This window comes from Amblyomma americanum, chromosome 1, assembly GCF_052857255.1.
Source record: "Amblyomma americanum isolate KBUSLIRL-KWMA chromosome 1, ASM5285725v1, whole genome shotgun sequence".
Taxonomy (NCBI): domain Eukaryota; kingdom Metazoa; phylum Arthropoda; class Arachnida; order Ixodida; family Ixodidae; genus Amblyomma; species Amblyomma americanum.
In genome coordinates, this window is record NC_135497.1 from 179,808,955 (window position 1) to 179,833,879 (window position 24,925).

At 50.0% G+C, this 24,925-nt stretch overlaps 1 protein-coding gene across 1 annotated transcript in view; it reads left to right on the forward strand.

Annotated features, from left to right (window-relative positions):
• The first annotated feature begins 9,603 nt into the window (after positions 1-9,603).
• Positions 9,604-24,925, forward strand: part of LOC144114271 (uncharacterized) — a 29,445-nt gene continuing 14,123 nt past the window's right edge. The window contains exons 1-2 of the mRNA XM_077647890.1: positions 9,604-9,876; positions 15,552-15,743. Coding sequence (XP_077504016.1) covers positions 15,653-15,743 — 91 coding nt within the window. The 5' untranslated portion in view covers positions 9,604-9,876; positions 15,552-15,652. The remainder of the gene's footprint in view (positions 9,877-15,551; positions 15,744-24,925) is intronic.

Genomic DNA, 24,925 nt, shown 5'->3' on the forward strand with positions numbered 1-24,925 from the left:
TTTCGAGATTGTTTTATAAACACTGCAGAGGTCTGCCCAACAGTGAGCCTGGCAGACAGCTCCGGATGAATTATGTTTGCCGACACATGAACACGAAGCACTCATATGCGTTCAACACTCAAAACGCAAAGGCAGCGCTTCGCCAAGTTGTGTGAGGCAGTTGATTGCATAAAGTTCCAACAAGGCGGTAGGACGGTAGAATCATATCGATATACGGAACACAACGCCGAAGGCTTTTGCCGTGTTACGTATCTGAGATGTGGAGAGAAGCATGGTGAATGACCAAAGCACACGAGAGGAATGGCTAATTTCCTTCACCCTTGCCAGTGAAACACTGTTTACAGGAAGATGAAAAGATAGCGTGCTTTCAGGGCATAACTGTATATTTATATCTTAGCATTTTTTTTACGCCGCTATTTTTTTACTTCTTGAAAAAGTTGAGAATCAAGAACTCTGAAAATCATTTTGAATCCATTTTTAAAGTCGGCGGAATGCAGGAATGAAAACCTCCGAAAGCAATACGCGTATGAAATCACTACAAAAAAAAATGGCCAGGCTTAGCTTGGTTAAGCCAAGAATGCGTTGCATATCTCGATGGAGTTCCGTGCTGCTCCGTTGACTCGACTCGATCGCCATTGAAACTGCCCGTGTGGCAGCGCTCGATCGCCTTTGAGTCGATAGACTATCGGTTCGAGGGCCCTCGAAATGCCCGTGTGACAGGGGTATAAAACTGTCCCGGCGAAGAAGCGCAGCTCTTTTATACATATGCCGTGACGTCAATCATAGCGCAGCGCCCCTAGCGGGAGTCAGGTGGTGGCTGCGGCCGCGCGCGACCGCGCCAGTTGGGGCCCAGCTTTTCCTCCGTGACGTCACGCGCCGGCGCAGCGCCCCTAGCGGGAGGAGTGGGAGCCAGGTGGTGGCTGCGGCGGCCCAGCTTTTCCTCCGGCTGTCGTGACGTTACGTCACGTGGTTGCGCTAAAGGTCAATGGTGGCTGCTCGGCCGCGCCCAATTGCTGAACTGAGTGATTGCAATATGCAACGCATAAAAGGGGAGGGGAGGAGGGGGGGGGGGGGGGGGGCAACCGAGAAGGTTCCATAACGAAGTCTTGAGGGAGACCTGTCGTTCGTGGCTAGTGGATCCGTAGAAACTGGTAACTGCAAGACAGTCGTTGGGAATAACAAATTTACATAACGGGACCTATTTTCTAAGTAGCTATTACAAATGGAACAATAAAACTATGCGCGTCTAAAAATAATAATATTAATAATAATAATGTTAATAATAATAACAATTATGGCAATGCTGATGGTGGTGGTAAACGGTCCTAAAGATACCACTAAGGAAAGGGTTACACACCTTTTGGTTATAGCAATATTTTTGCATATTTATAGACCTTATGAGTGCATGCATGCAGTGAACCAACGATGTTTCGAGGTAAGCGCCGAATACAAACCGTATGATGTGGAACCTTTATATGCAAAAAAAAAGAAAAAATATAACTGGCAAACGGCAGCTTGCACGGTGCCTTCCAGCACGATTAGCTTACTACACCGACTTACATACCAGGCTGCCAGAGACTGAGTTGATGTGTCTAGCTGAAGAATGGAGTCAGTGAAAAGTACGAGCCTCAGTACCTCCCTACCACTTAACCGTCCCCGCTCTCCATCAGATACCTACTTCGCACAGCATTTCGGTTTCAGCAATGAGTTGAGAGCCATTAAGTTTGATTTTCAGTTTGTCTTATTACTGCTTCACTGCACTTTTTTTTTAATAGAAGCTGTCGCGGATCTCCTGTTAAAACAAAATTTGGTATCATAGGAACACGCCATATATGGGATTGAAATAGACTAAATTCAACTCTTGCTACACAGTTTGGCAGTACCTACCAGTGAGGCTGGTTCTGGACTTCGAAAATTTTTTTTCTCGCCTCAAACAAAACTCACTGGAATTAATATTTCTAGATTACAAGCAACAGAGTTGATGCGTATAATGAGCAATCTCACGTATTTTTATCTGGAGGGAAGCTTGATCCTTAATTTTTAGTCTGAACCTCAGTAAAAAGTCACTTTTAGCGAACTTTGGAACTAATTTCTCTAAAAAGTACTCTGTTTAACAATTTTAAATTATTTTAGCATAAGCTAGTAAAAGGTGAAAACAGGGAAACGTTATTGTGGCGGAAACATATACGACGTTTATGGAAAAAAATATTAAAGCGCCACTTTTTTGTTACTGAACCAATAATAATAATTGGTTTTGGGGGAAAGGAAATGGCGCAGTATCTATCTCATATATCGTTGGACACCTGAACCGCGCCGTAAGGGAAGGGATAAAGGAGGGAGTGAAAGAAGAAAGGAAAATGCGGAAAATTTTTGCATGGCTTTATTAATGAACCCAGATGAAAGGACAGCGGCAGCTAAATATTCTAAAAGAAGATTTGTCATTGCACCCTGTTTCACATCTGAACTTCGACCAACTTCTGCTTCTTCGCGGAAACTTCAAAGAGCGCTCAGGTGAGGATTTTTTTTTCCATAAAAATACTTCGTTGAACTTGAGGGGATGCTTGTAGCGCCACAAAAATTAGACAAGGGACACAAGATGAACGGGACAAGCGCTTGTCCCGTTCATCTTCTGTCCCTTGTCTGTTTTTTGTCGCACTACAAGCATCCCCTCATGTAAAATGGGCCAACTCGCCCAGCAAAAAGTTGTATTGTACTTTGCTGAAACTCCATTCACACAATCGCCAACTAGCCCGGCTGCCAGCTAGACGATCGCCAACAAGACGGCTCAAACGGCCAGACTTAGCACGTTGCCGCCGTGACCACTGACCTGTTGAATTTAAGGTTTTTGGTTTCCGGCCGCGTGTCTGGACTTTGGAAGTGGTGCCTCTGGTTGGTCGGAGGGCTCCGTTGCAAACGCGTTATAGAAATGAGGTAACTGCGCTCATTTTTCGCAGGCGGCTTGAATGTGCAAGGGTTTCGGGACTCTCGTTTGCTATTTTCTCCCCAACGCAGCCACCTTTCCGCGCAGAAATAGCGTAGGCAGTGTTCCGGAGGAATAATCTATCCGTCTTTCTTAGTTTGTTGTTTCCCTTCAATATTTTTATCCTGACGACAAGCAGACAAATACAGATATAGCATGATATAATGTTTGCGAGCCTAGCGCGAGCTCTCCTGCCATCGCCATTGCCCGCTTTGTGTCTTCGAGTCCGTGACATGACCCGAGTCCACCGAGCGATCGGTCCGATCGTGAACTATAGAGGGCGCTGACGGTGTGAAGCAGGACATGACGATGGGCGTGAATGAATGGTTGAGCGGAGAAGGGAAGAAGACGAAGGCCTTGCCGCCACGGTAGATGAGAGGACGATCAGATGAGCGCTGGCCCGCGAAGCTTCCGGCCCAGTGGAGCCGACGGACGAGGCCCATGGACGTCCCGAACGGCATAGCCAGGGGAGCTGTGCGATTATGTGTGGGCGGCTTCCCGGATCGGTGGGGTCATAAGGTCTGGCCGCTGCGGAGTCGTCAGTTCGTTGTGTCTTCTGGTCGGGGTGTGGGACGTGGATGGGGTGAACAGTGAAGCAGTGAGATCGGTTCTTCTGGTCAGGTAGTCTGGCACACAGCCGGGCGGCGCGGACCAGGAGCACGGGGCCGACGACCTCGGCAGACGCAGGACGCCGAAGCTCCATGACCAGGATGATGAAGATACCCAGTACCTTACACAAAATGTTACGTGACGGCAAGCCAGTAAAAGCAGAATATCATGATGGATGGTAATAGCATGATTTAATGGCTGTGGGCCTAAGTTCTCCTGTTCGCGCCACTGCCCGCTTCGTGTGGTCTAGTTCATGACAATGCCTTATAATTTGTGGTCTATGGTTTATGAGGGTTTAGCGTCCCAAAGCGACTCAGACTAAGAGGGAAGCCGTAGTGGAGGGCTCCGGAAATTCTGACCACATCAATCAATCAATCAATCAATCAATCAATCAATCATTTTATTCAGACATGAACTTGTATGCACAGTACATGCCCACGAGATGAGACAAAAGGAAGAAGCTGCTGGCATTCTTTCTGACGAGGCCTCACCCCGGATCACACATCAAAGGCAGAAGGGTGGTTACATTCATTAAAACTCAACAAGCTCTTTAGTTCAATTTTCACAGTAGTTGAAAGTTAATGAAGGCACATAGGATAACAAAGAGAAAAGAAAAAGACCAGTAACGCTACAGTTCGCAACACAATAGAAAATATGACAGGAGTGAGGCTATCACTGTAAACACTACATAGCACAAGTATTTGATGGGTCAGTCGTACGCATAAAAAGCATCTTCATTTTCTTTTTGAAATGACAAGTGGTTTTACAAGTTACAGCTTCGTCAATTATGGAAGGATACACATTGCAAACTGCAGAAATTTGGTTATCAATGTGTTCGGTGCCGTAGTTTGTCCGGGCACGACTGGAAATAAAAGAAGTGACTCGCAGACTATAGCGTATGTTTCTGTTCACGTACTTGTTTCTGAAAGATGTGATGTCCTGCTTTATTTTATGACAAATATGAACAGCAACTGAAAGCTTATAGCACTGTGGGAATGGAAGAACATTGAAGGACTGTAATAAGCAGTCACCTGAGGAAGGATTAGGAGAACATGCGCGCAGAGCTCTTTTTTGTAGTGATAATAATCTGGCTGTGTCAGTTTTGTTGCAAGTGCCCCAAATTAAATTGCAATACACCAGTTGTGAATGGATGAGGGCAAAATACAACTGCTTTTTAGCCTGTATGGGCAACAAGTACCTGATACGATTTATCACACCAATAGATCGAGCTACACGCAAACGGACGTGATTTACATGGTCACCCCATCCTAGGTCACTACGAAAGAATACGCCCAAGAATTTACAAGAATTTACGGATTCAATCAATGTATTGTTGAACTGGAGTTGGATGGGATAGTCTATAGGCTTTAACGTGCACTGACATCGCACAGTACACGGGCCTCTAGAATTTTGCCTCCATCGAAATTCGACCTTCGGGGCCGGCCAGGATCGAACCCGCGTCTTTCGGTCAGCAGCTGGGCGCCATAACAACTGCACTCTGCACTCTAGGGGTTTAACGTCCTAAAGCGACTCAGGCTATGAGAGACGCCGTAGTGAAGGGCTCCGGGAATTTTGACCACCTGGGGTTCTTTAACGTGCACTGACATCGCACAGCACACGGGCCTCTAGAATTTCGCCTCCATCGAAATTCGACCGCCGCGGCCGTGATCGAACCCGCGTCTTTCGGGCCAGCAGCCGAGCGCCATAACCACTGAGCCTCCGCGGCGGCTGCCATAACAACTGAGTCACCGCCTCGGCTGTTATGATTTGTCAGCAGGCGTTACCCCCACTTCGAAGGAAAACATGCAAGGCCCCATATTCGATCAAGCATAGCCTCTATAAAAGCTGTTGAGACGGTTATTGTGACCTCTCGCGTGTCATCCCGCATATCACGCCCCCTGCAGTCCAGCACCTGAAGAAGCTAGAGCATCAGAGTGGGTGCCGACACAAGGGGGAAAAAAATCCACCGAGTTCGTGGTCGTTGCAAAGTTGCCGCCCAGCTGCCAAGAGGGGTCGCTCAAGAATCCATTTACACATCGGTTTCAAGAAAAAAAAGGGAAATAATAGGACACCGTCTGGTGCCCAACACCCTCGTGACGAAAGCACGCGCAGCCAGTTAGTGCCTGGGTTCTGCAATACCGCTGTAGGCGGAATCCGCGGCGTATGTCTCTGGCGTCCGGGGCCGGTTTACGCGAGGGACAGCGCACGGACAAGCGGGCCAAACACCAGCAGCCTCGCCATCATAACAACGGAGGCGCAACGAGCAGTTCATTCCCGATCAACGCCGCCTGGCTTCTATGAACGCCTGCACACATGGCCGCCACGTTCCCGAACCACCATTGCCGTCGCCATGTTTATAGCGTCGCGGGGGAGGAGAGGAGAGGGGGGGGGGGGGGGGGAGACGACAGCGGGCTCTGCGCTGCGCGCGCAGCACCACCGGCCGGACGGCTGTCGCGTTTGTGTTGTTCCGGCCGGATTTATTGCGTAAACAAACCACCGTGCCGAAGGAAGAAGGACCTCTGCAATAAGCGCTGTTGTAGGGAGCAAGAAAAACGGACCAGAAAAAGCAGCGCTGCCGCTTCCCTTCTCCTCCTGCCTGATCACTGGCTGCCTTTGTCAGCGCCTTCCGACAGCGCCCAGGCACTTTCGAACCCCGGTAGCTGCTCGGGTGACGCCGCGATTTACGCTGCACTGCACTGCTAGCTCTTATCTCGGCTCGGCTAATGACCCCGCCCGCGCTGCGATTATGCCCGTTCAATAGCCGCCAAGTGCCGCCACTCGCTGGTGCCGATAGGCCTCGAGCGCGCATTCGATTCTGTGTTGAACAAGGGCAGCTCAAACACCGAGCGCACCACGTGCACGGAAGCGTCGCAGAAGCCAGCCGACACTGGGCGCCGATCTACGGCGAGGGCTGTAACGAGCCCGGCTCATCTTCCGTCCTCCTGTTCTGGCTCGTTAAAACACAAGTGTGCGAGTGCAGCACAGAGAGCGGGCTGCATTAAATATTTGCCTTTCGCCGTCACTGCACTCGGGCGCGTGCAGCCACGTGCCGACGCGCAGCTTATGTGATGGTAGCCCGCGCGGGGCTCGGATGCCATGTGAGGCTTTTCCTGCGCCAGCCCGCCGGTAAACAGCCCTGGCGCTGCATGCAGCCATTGTTCGTGCTGGGGAGAGGATGTCTGGCGCCTCGTCCCGCTGGCGAGCCGTTCGATGAGCAGCCACGGGCACCGGCCGGGCCCGGCGGCTCCGGGACTCGAAGTCGTTCGCCCCGAGTCACGCGACATCACAGAGGAACCGCAGTAAGGGCGCGCGGAACGTTTAGAAGGACGTACTTTTCTGAGTTCTTAGAGGGGTTGTGTTGTTTGGTCTCCCTTGTCTGTTGTCCTAAGTGCGCTTTATATAATTTTTGAAAATGAAAAACCAACTAGCTCAGATGTCAATTCTGTTGCACATCTAGACTAGGTAAAACTGTATGGGCCCGGACGCCCCCCCCCCCCCCCCCCCTTCTGCCCTCTACCATAACTAATTTAGCTCCCATAAAATGAAAATGCGCTCGCTGCCATATTCTGCTCCTTTGTCTAGGAACAATATTTTCATTTGTCTCTCAGTTTCCCGGTGTTTCTTCTTTCTTTTGTCGTTGCTTATCAAACCGTCTTCATGCCGCCGTAATCAGCTTTATTTCATTCCGCTCACTTTATCTTTCCTATATATCAGTACTAGCCGAGCTTCTCTCGAAATAGCCGGTGCATGAAGTCAGGCTGAACATTTAAAGACAGAGACAGGGTTCTGGGCTGCCGGTTAACTTTGCTATGTTGCCTGAAGCACGTCGATAATGAAATGGCATCTTCCCTGCTTTTCCTGGTCTGTTTACATGAGTGCACTGAAACTACCAAGGATGAACTGTGAAATAGTAATACAAGGTTTATCAATGCGTTTTCGCATGTGAAAGCCGAAGGGAACCTTGCGGAGGGCTCGTGATCAATTTCTATCAGCCGTAGTTCCTTATGTATACGTGCACCGAACCGTCAGTATATACGCGGATGGTTTTGCATTTCGCCTCCTTAGTAATGTGGCCTCTGCGTCCTCAATCGAACCCACAAGCTCGTGTTCAGTAGGAAAAAGCCGTATACACTGATCGCTGAGCCATCGCTCCATGGTGCAAAAGAAAGCAGCGAAGTGGCTCCATCAGGGAAGAGCTTTCAGCATTTCAAACATAGCCCACCCATGCAATCCTCAATATCGCTTTCAAGTACGTGGCGTTGGTGTCCAACTTCAAAAGCCTGCTTTGATTGCGTTCCGCACACTGGATAGGCAGCGCGCCCTTCCTGCCACCCTGGGAGGTGACATACAGTTAATGGTTGATCGCGAGATTGACCACCAAATGAACGCTGCGGCCTAGCTATTGCTGCAGTGCCGCATGTCAGCCACAACGCTGTCAGCGCTAATGCATTCAGGCCACATCTCTCTCTCACCACCGCCACATGTATCAAAGCACGAATGAGGCGTCCTCATATCCAGGGAGCCAGTTATGCGCCCTTCCTTTGTTCAGTGCCATCGCCGTCTAGAACACTGTCAACGCCAGCATCTTTCGCTTTGTATATCCTGGATTATCTGAGCTAATCCACATCATTTTTTTTTTGGGGGGGGGGGGGGGGATGCCACAATGTCTATTAGTGAGTTTGGACACTTAACAGACCGTTCTAAAATTCCTTCCCCGCAACAGAACATTCCCAGGGGGGTGTAGAAGTTGGCTGTCGCGAAATGGCTTCGATGGCGCAATAACCAACAAAATAATGAACGCGTGCAAACGCTAAGTATCCCTAATTAACTGTTTCGCGTTTTGGTTTCTTTGGATTGGTCACACTGCTGCCATAAATGTAACCTTTAGAGTATGCCGCGCACCACAGACAGCAAGAGGGTCTTTCTTGAACAAACTCTGCTCACACGTGACAAAGAAGAGTCCGTATGGTGCCATATTAATGACCGGTGGTTCGCACTGTACAGCCGCAATCGATGATAGATCAGCGCATTAGGACGACGCGCTTTCAAGGAAAGCATGGTAGGTAAAAGAGCAAGAAAAGACGAAAGACGAGACACCACAAAGACGACTTCCATACCATGTCTGTGCGAGGCAGCTGTGAAACTTTAAGCAGAGACGCATTATAGTTCTAGTTCCAGAGATCAGAAATATCCCAGTCGGTTCTACTGCGCAGTCTTTATTTACCACTAGCAGTTAAAAACAGAAAAAAAAACGACGGTTTGTGCAGTGGGTCGGTTTTTACTCAGACACAGCACGTAACTAGGCAACGTCACACCGGCCATAGCGACACCGTCTACAGTCCAACGGCGCTTGGCAGCGAACGAGTTTGGCTGCTTCCAGCACACCCACTCCTCACAGGCGTCGACGTAGAGCGGTCTCTATTTCGAATACGCCGAACCCGTCGGCCTAGAATACACTGCGCCAGCCCCGGACTGGCCACATGAGCGTATGGAGACGATATAGTATGGACTGCGATCGCTCTCACTGCTTCTCTACTGCCGACAGCCGCTCCCGCAAACGAGGGCCGTTGCGGGACTTTTTGGACGTAATCGCAGGACGTACAGGACGCCCTAGCCATCTCCCTGAAGATGCGCACCGGGCTGGTTGTATCAGAATTTCCAGCTGGCGCAGCGCCGCTAACCTGACGTAGCCGACCTCGGTCCTGATGTTCGGTCCTTCTACGTTGCGTGAGGCGACACATGGGCGCCTCTTCGCGTCTTGCGCTGGACGCGCGAAGCGCACCTTGCAGAGCCGTCTCTCGGAAGCGTCGGGAGCGGTCGCATGAGCGTAAATGGCGGGGAGTCCGAGACGCGGGCGCCGGGCCCAGGCGGAAGCAGCGGCGCGTGCTGGCAACCGGCCGGGCATGCGCTCTGGCCGACGCCCAAAAGAGCCTCGGTGGCGATGCACGCCGGGGGCGAGGACCAGGGCCCGTGGGACAAGGTGGTTGCCAGCCTTCTCCACCTGTTGGCCGGCTATTTCCAGCGCGGCCGAGGTGGTTGGTCGCGTCTGCAAGGCGTCTGCAGAGCGTCACGGGACCTGCGGCGCCCCATTCCTACGGGACCCCCGCCGGGTTACATGCGGCGCCAAGCCGTGCCCGCTGCCCCCTGCCGCAAGAACGCTGCTTCGTTCGCCAGCCACGGCATGCGTGTCGTCGTGTCCCTCCGGCCTCCCGATGAGAACTAGGCCTAACAGAAGCATGCGTTCGCCCCATGCGGCTGCGTCCACGGCCGCAGCTGCCTGACTTCAGGTAACTACATCATCTGTGCTTATCCGTAGTTTGCATGCTTACTTTTTGCTGTTCCGCTTGAGGTTGCGTTATATTGTTGTTTCGATTGCTATCGAGATGACGATGTAATGAGCAACTTTTCAGGTCATATCCTATTCCTGGGTGGCGATTTGAGGCACAGGAAAGTCCCCTTTTGTTGTTAGGCATTTGTGCGCTGTCAGTCCGGAACTTTCTAGCAGACAGAATTATCCAGGAAAAGCAGTGGAGGTGCAACGCTTGCTTCAGGCCGCACTGCTGCTACGGCTTTCGAACGGTCTTGCGCCTTTAAAAAGCAACCTTTCCGTTGGGATTTTAACTTTCGTCCCCGTCATCGTTAGGGAACTTTGTTTCCTTCGTCTTCTTTCAGACTGTACGTCAAGAATAATATATTAGTGAAACGTTTCATGCGGTGTATGAGCTTAGACAACAGGTGCTGATAAGTGCTACCTTGTGTCCAATAGCTACCGCATCATCATGTGCGACTGCTGTTTCATATTACTAGGCTAACAATTATGACCGACATTTGCCATTTATTTTTTATTTGATTTGTCTTTTTCTCATCTCTCTCCCACAGGCCCGAATTAAGCTACTAAAAGCACTACTGTTAATACTATGTACCACCCATTTCTTACGCCACTAAAAGGCTGCTGCGTCCCAAAAATACATGAGGTGTTATCAGAAAGCAATGCATTTCTTTTCATGCTTTCTGTTTCTCTGGAAGCTTTCCTTTTGCTAGCCTCAAATAAATACGATTGCAGTCATCTCAACTAAAGATATTTATGATGCAGCCTGTGTTGTATTCAGAGCCATAACTCATTTGTTACTGGAATCACAAGCCTGCGCTAGTCTTTAACAAAAAGCGTGAGCTCAGCATTGTGGCTTCCCGATATGCTGAGAAAAAAAAAATACTTTACAGGCATGTAAACTCGTTTTCCGTTTTTATTTCCTTTTAATTAGCGCGTGTCGCAGCATGTAGAATCCATCATCACAGAACGTCGAGTACGCAAAATGTCACCATGTTCGCACGACTGTTGTTCCACAGAGGCTTGACGGCTTTGAAAAAAATTAATGTGAATTAGCTCAGCTAATCCAGGATATACAAAGCGAAAGATGTCGGCGTTCACTCTGTTCATTGGTGTTGGCAATGTTCTAGACGGCGATGGCTTTGAGCAAAGGAAGGGCGCATAACTGGCTTCCTGGATATGCGGACGCCTCATTCGTGCTTTGATACATGTGGCGGTGGTAAAATGGAGGTCATCACATTTTTTTACGACCAGTTTTTGAACTATGCATACAGAACAGTATTGTACATGGAACTCGCATTTGGAACATCAGCTTAGAATGCGCTACATGCTGCCTTACTAGATCTTTTCCTGCTATTATTATTGATTTACTGGCTGCATATACTTGTTACTCGCAGTGCGGTGTCAATACCGCCGCGGCCGCCATAGGTTCTTTGTCCTATATACAATGCAGTTTGTAGAAGAGAGCACGAAAAAGCACTTTCAGTTTCGGCTTTATCAAAATAAGCAGAAACTGGCAGTACGAATGCGCAATAACATGTCTCAAAGTACAGGTCCCTCCAGTGTGGAAGAGAGCACAGGTTGAACGCTCAGGAAATGATTACTCCAATATTATGCGTGACAAGCATACTTTTTTCGTGTTTTCTTATAGTTTTTCTCTTGGTGTATAATATACCAAAGTAATTTTACATTTTAGTCGAAAAATGACCCAAAAATTCGTCTGTTTGTGCTAACTGATTGTCCTCTTTTATACTGGAGGGAAATATACAAATCAAACCGCGGTTGACTGCTGTTAGTATCATGGAAAGCAGCCTGGCGAGCTTCTGTGTGTGTGTGTTGCTGTTGTTGATATGTATTTGTTCACTTATTTGCCTTTACAAGTGAGTGCGTGTCGCGTTCTCCCGCCCGGTAGCGCAAGAAGCAATTCCTCACTGAGCGGGTCACCGAATGAAGAGTAACAGGGGTTGAAATGCTAAATGCTAAGGTTCTGACCCAGGTTATGTATAGCGACTAAACTCCGGACTCCATGTCGATGCTAGATAGCCCTATGGCAACATAAAAACGGTCTAGGCATGGCTTCACCATACCTTCACGAAGAGAAATTTCCAGGAAAAACGTAAAAGAATAGACGGGTGATGCATAATATTGTGGTTTAAAGCCACCAAAGACGGTTCCAGCTATAACAAGGTGGGGATAATATCACGAATCTTTGATTGCGATTGCATTTTCCTCTTATCGTACCGAATGCGCTTCGTTGTGTCTACCTCGTAATCCCTTTTATGTTGTTTTGCGAGTTTGACTTCCCAAGCAGTGCACAAACTTTCTAACGAACAAAATGACAGGTCCTGGCGATATCGGGAGCGTGGCGTAGGTTAACGCAGTGAAGTACGAAATATTTTAAAAAGCTGGAACTGGAACATAAACGTTAGACTATCTCGTCCCAGAACACTGTCCTAAAGATCAGACGAAATGCTGCAGTAATAAACGCTGAACTGGGAATAGGCTGTTATTGGTCGTAGGAATGGGAGTGAATGACACAGTTCACTCAGCTGGCCGGTCGGTTGGTCGGTTGGTCGGTAGGCCCATTCAGTCGCTCAGCCAAGTCAGTCAAGTCAGTCAGTCAGCCTGTCAGACACGTGAGGCAGTCATGAGGTCAAGTCAGTCAGTCAAGTGAGCCAAGTCATTTTACCAGCTAGTCAGTCAAGCCTATCAGACAAATGAGTCAGTCGATTGAGTCCGGTCAGTCAGTCATTCAAGTGAGTCGAGTGAGTCTAGCAAGCGGGTCAGTCACAGTCAAGTGAGTCAAGTCAATCGCTCGTCAGTCAGCCAATCAAGTGAGTCAAATCAGTCGATCAAGTGAATCAAGTGAGTGAGAGAATCAGTGAAATAAGTCAGTCAGTCAGTCAGTCAGTCAGTCAGTCAGTCAGTCAGTCAGTCAGTCAGTCAGTCAGTCAGTCAGTCAGTCAGTCAGTCAGTCAGTCAGTCAGTCAGTCAGTCAGTCAGTCAGTCAGTCAGTCAGTCAATCGGTGGGTCAATCGGTTAGCTGAGTACGTCTGCCAAATCAGTCATCTCGTCAAGTCATATCAAATCAGTCGATCTAGTCCATCGGCCGGTCGATCGGCCACATATTAATCAAGTGAAGGAAGTAAGTGGAGTTTTTTCCCTACATTAGTATCGCCTGGGAGAAAGTGTCCACATTAATCCCAACTGTGAAGGGCCCAAGGACCTGTTCAAAGCTCTTCTGCGCCAGCGTAGACCGCGGCATTCACTGACAGCGGTCGTGGCCGGCTGTCACCCTCTCTCGGCGCTCACTGGGACACTTCGCGCAGCGGCCAACTCGTGCACGTGGCTGGAGGGGCGCGCAAAAACACGCAGACACAGGCAAACAACCGCCGAGTGAAACAACGACCGCGCGGCTGAATCGAAAGCAGAAGAGAAGGCCCACGTGTGAAGAGCACATTAGAACACGCACATGTGCGGGGCTCTCTCTCGTCTGAGGGAACGAAAACAGTGAGCAGGGCAAGAGTGGCGCGAGGCAGATGGGCTAGAAAAGTAGCGTCTCTGCTTCGAAGCGGCACGACCTGCCGGTTTTCCGCTCGTTTCAAGTGTTATACTTTTGTTCATTTCCTCTCTTCCAAACATTCGCTTCTAACTTCCTTTTCTTTTTGATCCAAGAGCGGAGTGCGTAGCGACATGCTGAACGCGTTTCTGTTAGCAACGAGCAACAAAGGCGGGCATGATAGGCAGGTTTTTTTTTTCCCTTTCTCTGCGCGCAGCATTCGAAGTGCCGGTGCGCGTAGCGACACGCGGGAAGGGAAGCAACCCGGCGCGAGCTGGCGGGCGTGCGCATGGCCGACACAGGATACCGCGCATGTGGCTTCCGGCCCCACGCAAGGCGCAGTGCTCAGACACTTGTTGCGTCGTCCCCGCCAACGACTCTCACGCTCTTCTCTTCTTTTCCAAAGAGGCACATCTGGTGCTGTCTGGTGCTGGGTCAGTGCGGGACATGTCTGGCGCTTGCTGCAGCATATACGAGGACTTTCACGTGCAGACAGTATTCATGCCTCACGCGGAGAAACGCTTGCATGGCGCTGCTGTTGAACACCAGAAATTTAAGGTACGAGATGGTTCGAGTGGCGTGAGATGCTTGAAGGACGACTGGACTGTCCTGAATAATTGATTACGATCGACTTTCTCCCGGTCAGGAAGAAGTCTTCATTCAAAGAGGGCTTGTGTACAGTGCGCGCTTTTGCGAAGGGTGATTTGGCCTGCCGCTTTACCGGTCCAGTTAAGGCTTCAAACTGCTTTTCCTTCTATTTTCTGGCCATACGCTGCTTGAAACACATAGCCTCAGTCGGAGTTGACTGAACGCTCGCGGCTTCTCCGTTCTGCCTGCGGGGCCTCCAACAAATTCGCGTACTCCAACAAATTCAAACAGTTATCATTCATCTATTGGCGTCATCTGGCATGCGAACAGACTTAGCGGATTTAAAAATGCAAATTTAACATAGTATAGAAAACAGTTGTAAACGAATCTGCTCGAGAGTGAGGAAAAGCACTCGCAAAATCAGTCAAAGCATTAACTCCTGACGGCAACGATAAGCACTAATACTGTTGCTCGTCATGAAAAACTTACAACTGAAATAATAACGTCTAAAATTTATTGACAAAGATGTGCCAGCACGTTGGCGCTGGCATTGTCACAAAGAATATGATTCGTGCAGTCTCGATTGCATGATTACGTACTTTTCAGTTGCTTTGCCTCCTCCATCGCGATTTTCTCTTGGTAAAAAAAAAATTTCTTCACGCTTAGAACAGAGAACAAACTACCCACTAAATACCTCAAATTCTAGAGACTCCCCACTGTGCAAGGGTGCTCCCGCTGTAAACAAGCAATACCTTGCAAAGGATCATTACGTGAGGAGAGTATTCGATAAAGTCGTAGATAAATAAACAGCGCCTCTGCTCAAGCGCAACAGAAATGAAAGCGCAGACGGCCAACTCGTAGTGCAGTTATGCCTCCTGCCCCTCTCCTCTAAAAGTGGGTTTAGCAAGCAAGTAAAGAAGCGTAGCCCAAAGGTTGCCTGTTACGATAAATGAAGGCAGAAGTAAAAGAAGGAAAAAACATGCTCGCGCGCAACGACGCTGGGGAAGAGTAAGGTGACAACGGCTGCCGCGGGCAACTCGCTGCTAAAAGAAAAAGCAGCGCAACCGCAGCGGCGGCGGCCCCCTCCTCTTCTAGCTGCTACCGGTGGAAGCGCTCCACGTTGGGCCAAAAACCACAACCTAGTACCAGCGGAGGAGGGGAAAGAAAGAATAAAAATGAAAGGAGAAAGCAACACGCGAGCAAAGCCCCCGTGCGGGTGGGAGTGGTGGTGGCGGTGTACGGAGGTTGGGAGGAGGTGGAGGGGATGCGAGCCGACGGATACGTCACACGATCCTCCCTTCAGTGGTGCGACTTTCTCTTTCCCCTCCGCGTCTCTTCTCTTGACGATCAGTGTTACGCGCGCTGCTCTTGTTTTTTCTACGTGATTTCCGTCCGCCGCTATCTCCTCCCCCGGCCCGTAGAAAAGGAGGCGTAGGAGGAGCCTCCCGAGGAACTCTCGGGCATCCCGAAACGTCATTTCGTTGCAGCCCACGCCGCGGGGCAGACCAACCCTCCGGGCGAGCAGCGAGACGCCGCCGTCCACGTCGTGCCTCGAAGACGCCGTCCGACGTGACACGCAGCGGCCACCATGCCTCGGGCGTTCCTCATCACCAACAAGCGCTACAACTCGACCGTCGACCACGACGACACCGAACAGCACCGGCCCGCCGGCGGCAGAGGTGAGCTGTATTTCCGTCTCATCTCCCGACTCGCAACGCTCTTTCGCTCTCAGGAGGCAACCAAGGTGTCAGTCCGCGACAGGCGGGACGGACGTTTGTCCAAAGCGCGAAAAAGACGCGCCGCCAGCTGCCAGATTTTGCGCTTTGGAAAAATGTCCTCCCAAGCACGCAAGAGCTTCCGATCGTGCAGCCGCTTCGTTTAGCTACGCCCCAGTCAGGTGTCGTTGAATAAAAAATGAATGTGGATTAGCTCAGCTAATCCATGATAGACAAAGCGAAAAGTGCCGGCGTTCACTGTGTTCATTGGCGTTGACAATGTTCTAGACGGCGATGGCTTTGAGGAAAGGAAGGGCGCATAACTGGCTCCCTGGATATGCGGACGCCTCATTCGTGGTTTGATACGTGTGGCGGTGGTGAGAGAGAGATGTGGCCTGAATGCATTAGCGCTGTCAGCGCTGTGGCTGACATGCGGCACTGCAGCTGTAGCTAGGCCGCAGCGTTCATTTGGTGATCAATCTCTCGCGATCAATCATTAACTGCATGCCACCTTCCAGGGTGGCAGGGAAGGCGCGCTGTCTAGGTAGACTCGAGCGGAAGCGCCTCATTTCGGCTCCGGCAATTTTCGTCCGGATTACCGAAAAATTCCATACGACCGCGGAAATTTTGCTTCTGCTAGACGGATAACATCTCCCGGCACCCGAAGATACCGCTCTCTACCGGGTGGGCCAAGTTTTGGGCCTTTTAGGCCCATTTATGTAATCACCCTGTGGGAGCTCCAGCTAGGCCTAAAGGCAAGTAGCCAATAACACTTCTGTTGGGCCCAGTTGGTACATGTTGATACAGATGAACGATGTGCGCAAAACATTCGACGAACCACATACACGGGAGAAACACAAGGACTGGCGCAACACTAACAACTAAGGCGGCACCAAAAGGACATTCCAACCTAGGGGAAGACAACGTTCGAAGTGTCTTGTCCTTTCTGAATGAAAACAGTTGGCATGCAGGCTGACAAGTCAGGAGGGTTTGTTGTGGTAGAGTACGGTGTGTTTAATGAAAAGGCACTGAAGGCTGTCTCAAAAAACTTTGTCCCAGTTAAAAAGAGCGAGGTCAGAGTAAAAACCAAGTTTATAGAATTATGCAAAAAAGTGGAACTGGCATCGCTGGCAAAGCAGGTAGACAACAGTAGAGTGAGATTTTTATCGGTATTTTTTACAGCGAAAACGCATAAGCCAGACATTCCTTTCAGAACCATTGTAAGCGAGTCTGGTTGTTGGCAGCACTGCGTAAGTGAATTCCTGCAGAAAAAGTTGAATTTGTTAGCGGTAAACGACCCGTTCCGAACCAAAAAATCCGATGATGCTGTGCAGTTTTTGCAGGACAATGAAAATATTGGTTATGTTTTTTCAGTAGATGTAGAAGATTTGTTCTATTCAGTGCCACAGCGTGAACTTTTGAGTACGGTAAAATCATGCATTGAAGAAAGCGATGCAGTCGCGTTCCAGAATGCTGCCGGACTTTCCGAGGGGATTTTTTTAAATCTGTTGGAATACTACCTTAAGGTCACTTTTATTGTTTCTAATGACCAGCCATTTCTACAGTGGAATGGAATTTGTATTGGTTCGTGTGTTGCTCCTGTGCTCTGTGATATATTTTTAGCTTGTATTGACCGTTCTTTAGACCATGTTTTCAAAGCAGGGAAGATTTTAAAGGTTTTTAGGTACGTTGACGACTTTTTAGTGGTGTTAAAGGCTGACTCTTCTTACCAGGATACGATGAAGTTTTATGTGATTTTAAGCAACACGGACAAGGTCTTGTTTTCACCCACGAGCAACCCCACAGGAATGTTTTGCAGTTTTTATACATCCAGCTTGAGGTCTGTGAACGCCATACTTGCTGGGAATACCTACCACGAGCAAAGAAGGAACTTTTGCCTTTTAAGGCTGCTAACTCAAAGATCGTGAAAAGGGGCATAGCAACTTCCATGTATGGAGTCGGCCCTCAGAAAATCGTGTGCGCATAAATTGCAAGCAAGTTTTGATAATCAGGTGCGCCGGCTTTTGGCGGCAGGTTACCCTGTTTCGCTTTTGACAGCTGTGGCTGCGGCCCTGCTCCGGAAACATAAAACCAGAGCGTCAAAAGAGAGGGTGGCCGAATATGAAACTTACAGGCCTGTGGTGATGCCTTACATACGTAAGGTCTCCCACCAACTCAAGAGAGTGCCCTCTGGCGTTTTCTGCGCCGAACAAGCTTTCTAAACTGTGCTCCCGCACGTGCGGTGATGGAAGGCATGGTTTCCAAATCAGGCATGGGACAACCTTTGCCCCTTGATCCGCCGGAGTCGTGTATGCTTTCCCGCTCACGTGTGGGAAGATGTACATCGGGCAAACAGGGCGCTGCATAAATGAGCGACTCATGGAGAATGCGCTAAATGTGAGGAACAAAAGTTACAAAGGTGCACATCTTGCGTCACACATTAATAACTGCAGCAATTGTGCACCGCGATTCGAAGAGACGGCGATTCTGGGCAGGAGCAGAAACGAACACGCGCGGCTGGCTCTCGAAGCATTCCATATTAAGAAAAAGGCTGAAGGATGTGTCAGCGATACTTCCTTATCACTTTACTCCGCCGAATTGAAGTTTTTGTGCACGCATCGTTGCCAATAATCTCTCATGACGAATTTTTTCTTAGATTACGCAAGTGTGGAAAAATGTATATCTATCGGTTGGTGTGAGAAGAATAAAATAGTTGTTAGTGTTGCGCCAGTCCTTGTGTTTCTCCCGTGTTGTGGTGTCGAATGTTTTGTGCACATCGTTCATCTCTATCACCAAGTAGCCAGTCTCCAGCGTTCTTCGCGGACGCCATGGCGGCCTCCGTTCGCCGCGGGTACGATCCCGAGACGATGGCATGGAGAGAAGTCGTCGCAGGCGCATTGTCTCCGCCTGAAACTTCCGCTCCGACTAAGGAGACAGTGGACGAAGGTCTCTTCTCGTTGGTGTCCCTTCGTAAACGCCAGCAACGCGTGAACACCTCGGCGGTCAACGGACCCTCCGTGAGGGCCGCTGTTTCTGTGCATCCGTTTGAGATGGGAACGCGGGGCACACCACAAGGCGCTGTGTTGTCCCCGCTTCTCTTTAATATTGCCACGATGCACCTCCCGGCACAACTGTCGGGTGTCAGCGGTGTTCAGCATGCATTGTACGCCGATGACATCGCCATCTGGGCTACTACGGGACACATAGGAGAGATGGAGGAATGCCTGCAAGCAGCGGCGAGCACAGTAGAACACTATGCTACGTACTGCGGCCTCCAGTGCTCCCCGTCCAAGTCTGAATTTGTGCATATTCAACATTCTCCGAAATACAAAATCTCCGTTCAGCTCTCTCGCCAGCGGCCCCATCCGTGAAGCGCAAGAGCTGCGAATACTCGGTATCTTCATTAATCAGCATCGCATGGCAGACACGACCCTTGCCAAACTCCGTAAAGTCGGCGACCAGGTGGGCCGAATGGTTCGCCGCGTTTCCAACAAGCGAGGAGGGTTGCGAAGTAAGGATGCGGTGTGGCTCGCCCATACCTTCGTAGTAGAGTACTGTACTCGACTCCTTACCACCGCTTACGGAAACATGACGAAGATTGCTTGGAGGTTGTACTCCGCCAAATTTTCAAGAGAGCCCTCGACCTCCCGATCTCCACTTCCAACGCGCGACTTTTCGCGTTGGGGATGAACGCCTATCGGGAACTTCGCGAGGCGCATCTCGTTAACCAATACACGCGCCTCGCTCAGACCGTATCCGGTCGCCGCCTCTTAGACCGGTTACTTATCAAACATGACCACCATACGATGGAATGGGTTCGAGTGCCCGAACTGTGGAGACGCGCCCTCTACGTTCGACCCATCCGACTAAGATGAACAAGGAGGACAATAATGGCCGGCGCCAGGCGCGGGCGGATGCCCTGCACCGCCACTATGGCTCAAAGAAACACGTGTTCTACGTCGATATTGCAGGCTCCTACCACTCCAGGGGGGAATGTTACACAGCTGCAGTCATACACGAAGGAAAACAGGTGGACGGCCTCACGTTCAGAGCGCCCAGCTCAACTCATGCGGAGGAGGTAGCGATCGCCCTTGCAGCCTCCCATCCCTACTCTACATTCAACCTCACAGACTCTCGTGGTACCTGTCGTAACTTTGAGTTCGGTTGGATCACTCCACTTGCTCACCAAATTCTTCACCACAGTGCTCGCGACTGCCATCCAACTCATCGCTCAATCATATGCATGGGTCCCCGGCCACCAAAGCATGCCAGGTAACGAAGCCGCCCATGAGGCAGCCCGCGCACTCACTTACCGGGCACCAGGCGTTTCTTGGGCGGACCTTAACCCAGATCACAGCCCTCTTGTTTCTTTTAAAGACATTACTGAGCCCTATCGTGCCGGACACCGGCGCTACCCGGTTCCTATGAAGGGACCGGGTAAAGCTGGCGAACGATCGAATTCTCCTTAGGCTCTTTACAAACACCCTGCTGTGCCCGGCGGTTCTCAAGCACTTTGACTCTTCTTTTGACGGCCGCTGCTCATTCTGTGGGGAGGTAGACGACACCTTTCACATGGTTTGGGCATGCAGGAAAAATCCTTCTCTGCCCCCCATCACCCCTTCCCCTACTCGAGAGGACTGGGAGGCGGCTGTGCTCGGCTGCCAGGAGCTATCGGCCCAACAGGCCCTGGTTCGGCGGACCTGCACAGCGGTCAGGTCCAACGGGATTCCGGAATGAGGGACTCCGCCTTCTATTGTAAGGGGCGAGACCCACTAGGGGCCTCTCCTCGAGCACTTCTCTGTACATGTAGATTAATAAATGCTATTCACCACCTCCAGCGCTGCCTATCTAGTGTGCGGAGCGCAATCCAAAGCAGGCTTTTGCAGTTGGACACCAACTCCACGTACATGAAAGCGAGATTTAGGTCTCCAGTGACCCGCGGAGCCGGTTGTGCGCCTTTCCTTTCGTGAAAATGAACGGCCTTTGCAAAGTTGTCAACGCCAATGAACTCTATGAACGCCGTGGGCTGACTTGTTTGGTTTCGTTTTTGAGGAAAGGAAATGGCACAGTAACCGTCTCACATATCTCGGTGGACACCCGAACCACACCGTAAATGAAGGGATAAAGAAGGGGGGGAAAGAAGAAAGAGAAAACTGAAAATTGAAAGTTGGATTGGCGCCTTAGCGTTTTGCGCCCGTGTGCTGTGCGATGTCAGTGCACGTTAAAGATCCCCAGGGGGTCGAAATTATTCCAGAGCCCACCACTACGGCACCTCTTTCTTCCTTTTTTCTTTCACTCCCTCCTTTATCCCTTCCCTTACGGCGCGGTTGAGGTATCCAACGATATATGAGACAGAGACTGCGCCATTTCCTTTCCCTTAAAACCAATGATTATTATTATTTGGAGGGAAGGTGCGGCACTGCGCAGCGGCGGAACACCCGTGGCTCGGTGCTACTAGTGGCGCATGCGCAGTTGTGACTAGGCAGGGAGAAAGAGAGAGAGAGAAATATCCTGGGCGAGGCGCGAGTTGTGACTTCATGTGCCTCCTCGGAGCACCGCCATGGCGAAATCGCAAGTTCGCGGCCAGTAAAGCTTTCGCTTTAAAATCGGCCCGTGAAACGACAGAGAAGACGATTTAGTTTATCACGCCACCCAGGTGATGCAACACCATGCTTTCCGCAAATCCTTCGCTTTCCTTTTTGCGCGATAAATCTGGATGAAGACATCGCCATCCCGCCGCAGGCTTCTTAGGGTGAACTCTGCTTTGTCTCCCCTCGCCCCCCTTTTCGTTTTCATTTCTCTCTTAAGCGCTTGAATAGCTGAGACTACCTCTACCACTTTGATTTATGACTCGCGATGCCAGCGACACTCGAACAGCTGAGAGCGTTCGGGGTTCCGTGTTCGCTCTGTCAGTAATCCGAAGTGGCAGCTCATTGCGTTTATTCTCGCTTTTTCCTCGCATCAATTTCGTTCTGCCTGACGCGCGGAGAGCACTAAAACGAGGAGCACTGGCGCTCGGATTTCTTCGGACCGAGTGTCGCTGCTCGAAAGCCCCTTTATGATACCCGTTCGCGCCCTGCGCTCTTCCTTTTTCCCGCTTCTCTTTGTTTTGACCGCTCAGCTGAGGAAACAATGGCTCCTTCGTGACAAATGTGCCGCAGTTGGAATGCGCGCGGGCCATTCCGGCCCGTGGCGTTCGCTGCAAATTCGCGACCAGGCTACGCTCGCGCCAGTTCCCCAAAATCGCTAGCGTGTCCTTGGCTAATCCCCGCATCGCTGCGCAAAACGCCCATCTCGGACGACAACGGCAATGGCACTTTACCGCATAGCTCTCATGCGCTACCTGACAGGTGAGTTAACGGGGCACGGGCAGCCGCCGACGCGTTCGAAGAACACCGCGCGCGGCGGCCGGCTGTGCATTTCCGTTCCACGGCCACGGACTGCGCGCTGGCACATGGCGGCAGGCCTTCGCTTCTTTTTTCTCGTAGGCATTCGGTATTTGACTCACACGTCATTTGAAACGCGACTTCGTGCGTTTTGGACCAACTAGAATGTGGCGCTTTGTTTGAATTTATTTGCGCGTTAAAATGACGCCGAATTTGAGTTGATTTGTGGGGCAATGCAGAAATCAGGGCGCTTGTCTCCGCTTGTGACGGTGCGGTTCATAAAGAGCGCAGGTAGATAAACGACGCGCTGATCAAGTAAAACTCTGGTTTCTACTAGTTTGTTCACAGTAATGTATTTTAAAAGACGTTGCAAAGAGAACAAGGACCCAGGAGGCACGTAAACGCTCCGGTCCTGCTTCTTTTACGTATCTTGTGCGTCCTTGTTTCCTTTTTGCGCTGTCTTTAAAATATGTGAGGTTTTTATGTCTGCTGCATATCTTTCCTGAGGTATTAACGTCCACCGATATAACGTGAGTGAAATTTTATGCAGCTTATGATATGTTGTCGGTCAAGGGATGGTATAAGCAAATGTTGTCGTTTGCTTTTACACCTATAACACAGAGACGTGACGACTGGCTTTTACAGAGGGCTTAGATTTCTCCATTCGAAGGCCGCATGTTAAGGCACGTCTGAAAGACGGAGAATGAAGGTAGCAAATGCGGGCTTTTTTTTCCAAGTTCTTGGGAACTTTAGCTGAACGCTTCCGTAAATGAGAGCTTCCGAAGTGAGACCGAACAAAACACACCAAAGCTGAAACGAACAAGATGCGTCGCTGTGCATACCCACGTCGCACCGTAGGAACAGCAAAAAAGGCGAGGAGTGCATGAGTAGAACAAAAAAAGAACTACAAAGCTGCAGTGATGGAGGCCGCAGCAAGGGTGCCGAGAACCCCACGGCAGGGAGGGGGCACTGTTCCGCAACAAGAACGCCCACCTACAGAAAACGCATCAGCAGGTGTCGTGCTTTTAGCATCAGCAGGTGTCGTGCTTTTTGGTCTAACTTAATCGCGCCTTGCGCTAGCGAAGGACGCTTAGCTAGCTAAGTACTACCTGCCGAAATACATGTATATGCGAATGGCGGGAAAGGCAAGATAAGGTTCATAAGAACTAGAAGGGCGGGCCTACCAGATTACATGCCCTCTTTCAGCAACTATTGCCAGTCTCTCTGCAGCTTTTATTATTTTTCTCTATTCTCGTTGGGAAGACCAGTAGCCCTACCGATGGGTAAAACGCAGTTACTTTTTATTGAGTATATTTCTCAGAAGTCTTGTCTGTAGCTTATGAAATAGGCTGCATGAAGTACTACCGCGGCTCCTTGCCTTATTCGCCAAAATAAGTGCCTTGATCTAAACGCGTACCCTCCATTCTTTTCTTGAATCTTGTGCAAGCAGACCTTGAGCGGAAAGCTTATCAGTTTTCTAACAGATGCAATATTTCTGCGCTTGCGAAGGCTCTCTAAGGCTCCCTGTTACAATACGATGCGCGCCGGTTGAGCTCGAGCTGCGAATGCACCTGGAGGGGGGGGGGGGGGGGGGGGGGGCAGTGCAACCAGAGAGCCACAGCGCGCATACCAGCGATGTAAACCGTGCCTGTTCGACGGTCTTGTCTGCTCACGCTGGCTACCTTCTTGCGGTGCGCATGTGAGCTTTGCTACACGCATGTGCCAGAGCGATACGCAGTGGCTGCGCAGCAATCAGATGAAGCGTGACTTCAGACTGGACTCCGCGAGAAAGTTGAGCGCAAAGAGATCGAGTCATCAAATTTTGATAGACTATTTTCACTCGCAGAAAACCGTGTTGGTTTTCAAAATCCTGCGGCGAGACTTCGAATATGCTGGGAAGGAAGACGAAATCACATTCTGTAAATTATAGCGCACACGACCAGCATGTGTGAAAAATAATTATTTATTTGATACAGGAGGAACTGCTACAGTTCAGAAATGCCGATATACATGTGTGAGTCAGTCGTCGTGCCTCTCTGAACACAGATCCTTATCATTACGCCTTACAGCTGCGGTGCTTATAGCTCTTGGCAGAGCTACTCGGCGTTTGCTGGGTCTTCGGAGCACGTAGCTGCTGCTCCAAGCAGGTTGCCGGGAAGTAGGCACCTGGCAGTTTCATTTGTCGGATCTCGGGTTTTGCCTCAGTTTCGCAGTTCAGAAGCAGCAGTTGGCTGACACTTTACTCAGCTTAGCACGTAGACGGCAGGTATACGCTTTCTGTTTACTGAGAAATACCCGAACAAGAGGGATACACAGTCAATTTACTATACTTATAGCGATATAAAACTTAAAAAAGATGATCCAGCAACTATGTCAGCTTATATTAGTCTTTACGGCAGCACAAGATACTGGCAGTAAGGTTCGTTACAAAAAAGGAATAGACTGGCTAAACTAGGCTACTGCTTAGTTACAACATTCGGCTAGAGCCGTGATGTCCTCCATTTTCTCCCCTTCTGCTTCTCTTCTTTATCTTATTCTTATTTTGTATTTTTTCCTCCTCTTCTTTCTCTTCTTCCTCTTTTCCTTTCTCATTCTGCCCTCTCTTGTCTTGGCTTCTGTCTTCTTCATCGCTTTCGCTTTCTTCTTCCTCTCTTCTTCCATCTTTCCGTTCTTTTCTTTCTTCGTTTGGTTTCTGTCGTCTTCTTCTTCTCTTCTTTTTTTTCTTTTCCTTTCCTCTTCTTCTTTCTCTGCTTCTTCCTT